At 34.5% G+C, this 745-nt stretch overlaps 1 protein-coding gene across 1 annotated transcript in view; it reads left to right on the top strand.

Moving 5' to 3' along the window:
• LOC107669434 (NF-kappa-B inhibitor epsilon-like) overlaps positions 1 to 745 on the top strand; it is a 12524-nt gene that overhangs the window by 7385 nt on the left and 4394 nt on the right. The window contains exon 3 of the mRNA XM_016461645.1: positions 244 to 454. Within this exon, the coding sequence (XP_016317131.1) occupies positions 244 to 454 (211 nt within the window). The remainder of the gene's footprint in view (positions 1 to 243; positions 455 to 745) is intronic.

Genomic DNA, 745 nt, shown 5'->3' with positions numbered 1-745 from the left:
TATATATAAACATCTGTATATATATATATATAAACATCTGTATATATGTAATATACATTTTAATATTTTTTAAAAAATATATTAAAAATTGTACGTAATAGCTGTAACTATTTTGTCATCACTTAAAAAAACAGATCTATCTGTTGTAATTTTCATGTCACCTTGCAATGTTTTTGTCATTAGCCATGATAATCCTACATAACAGCATTTTGTCCAATGCTAATTTAATTCTGTTGTCTATAGACGCCGTTGCATCTGGCCACGTACCTGAACCAGCCCACCGTAGTGAAGGGCCTTGTAGAAAAGAGGGTCTCACTGGAGCTCCAGGACCAGGAAGGAAACACCCCTCTCCATGTGGCGTGTGAGTACGGATTCTGGGAATGTGCCAATGAGATGATCCACAACGCCTCGCCCAGCAAACTCACCAGCGTGCTGGAAGCACAGAACTGGAGAGGTGAGAGACTGTTTGGAAGTCATCACACTTGTTAGTGAATTGAACAAACCTCTATCGCTAAGCAGTGTTGGGGAAAGTTACTTTTAAAAGTAATGCATTACAATATTGCGTTACTCCCTAAAAAAGTAACTAATTGCATTACTTAGTTACTTTTTATAGCAAGTAAAGAGTTACATTACTTATTTTTTATGATAACAACACTATTATTTTACCATTATTTTAATCTGTTTTTGAGCAAGTGAGATGTAAATGCATATATTTATATATATTTAGTCTAGAACTACAATAACA

This window comes from Sinocyclocheilus anshuiensis, unplaced genomic scaffold, assembly GCF_001515605.1.
Source record: "Sinocyclocheilus anshuiensis isolate Anshui unplaced genomic scaffold, SAMN03320099.WGS_v1.1 scaffold96, whole genome shotgun sequence".
NCBI classification, from domain to species: Eukaryota; Metazoa; Chordata; class Actinopteri; order Cypriniformes; family Cyprinidae; genus Sinocyclocheilus; species Sinocyclocheilus anshuiensis.
Note: the sequence above shows the minus strand (reverse complement) of the source record. Positions and strands in the feature narration are given on the sequence as shown.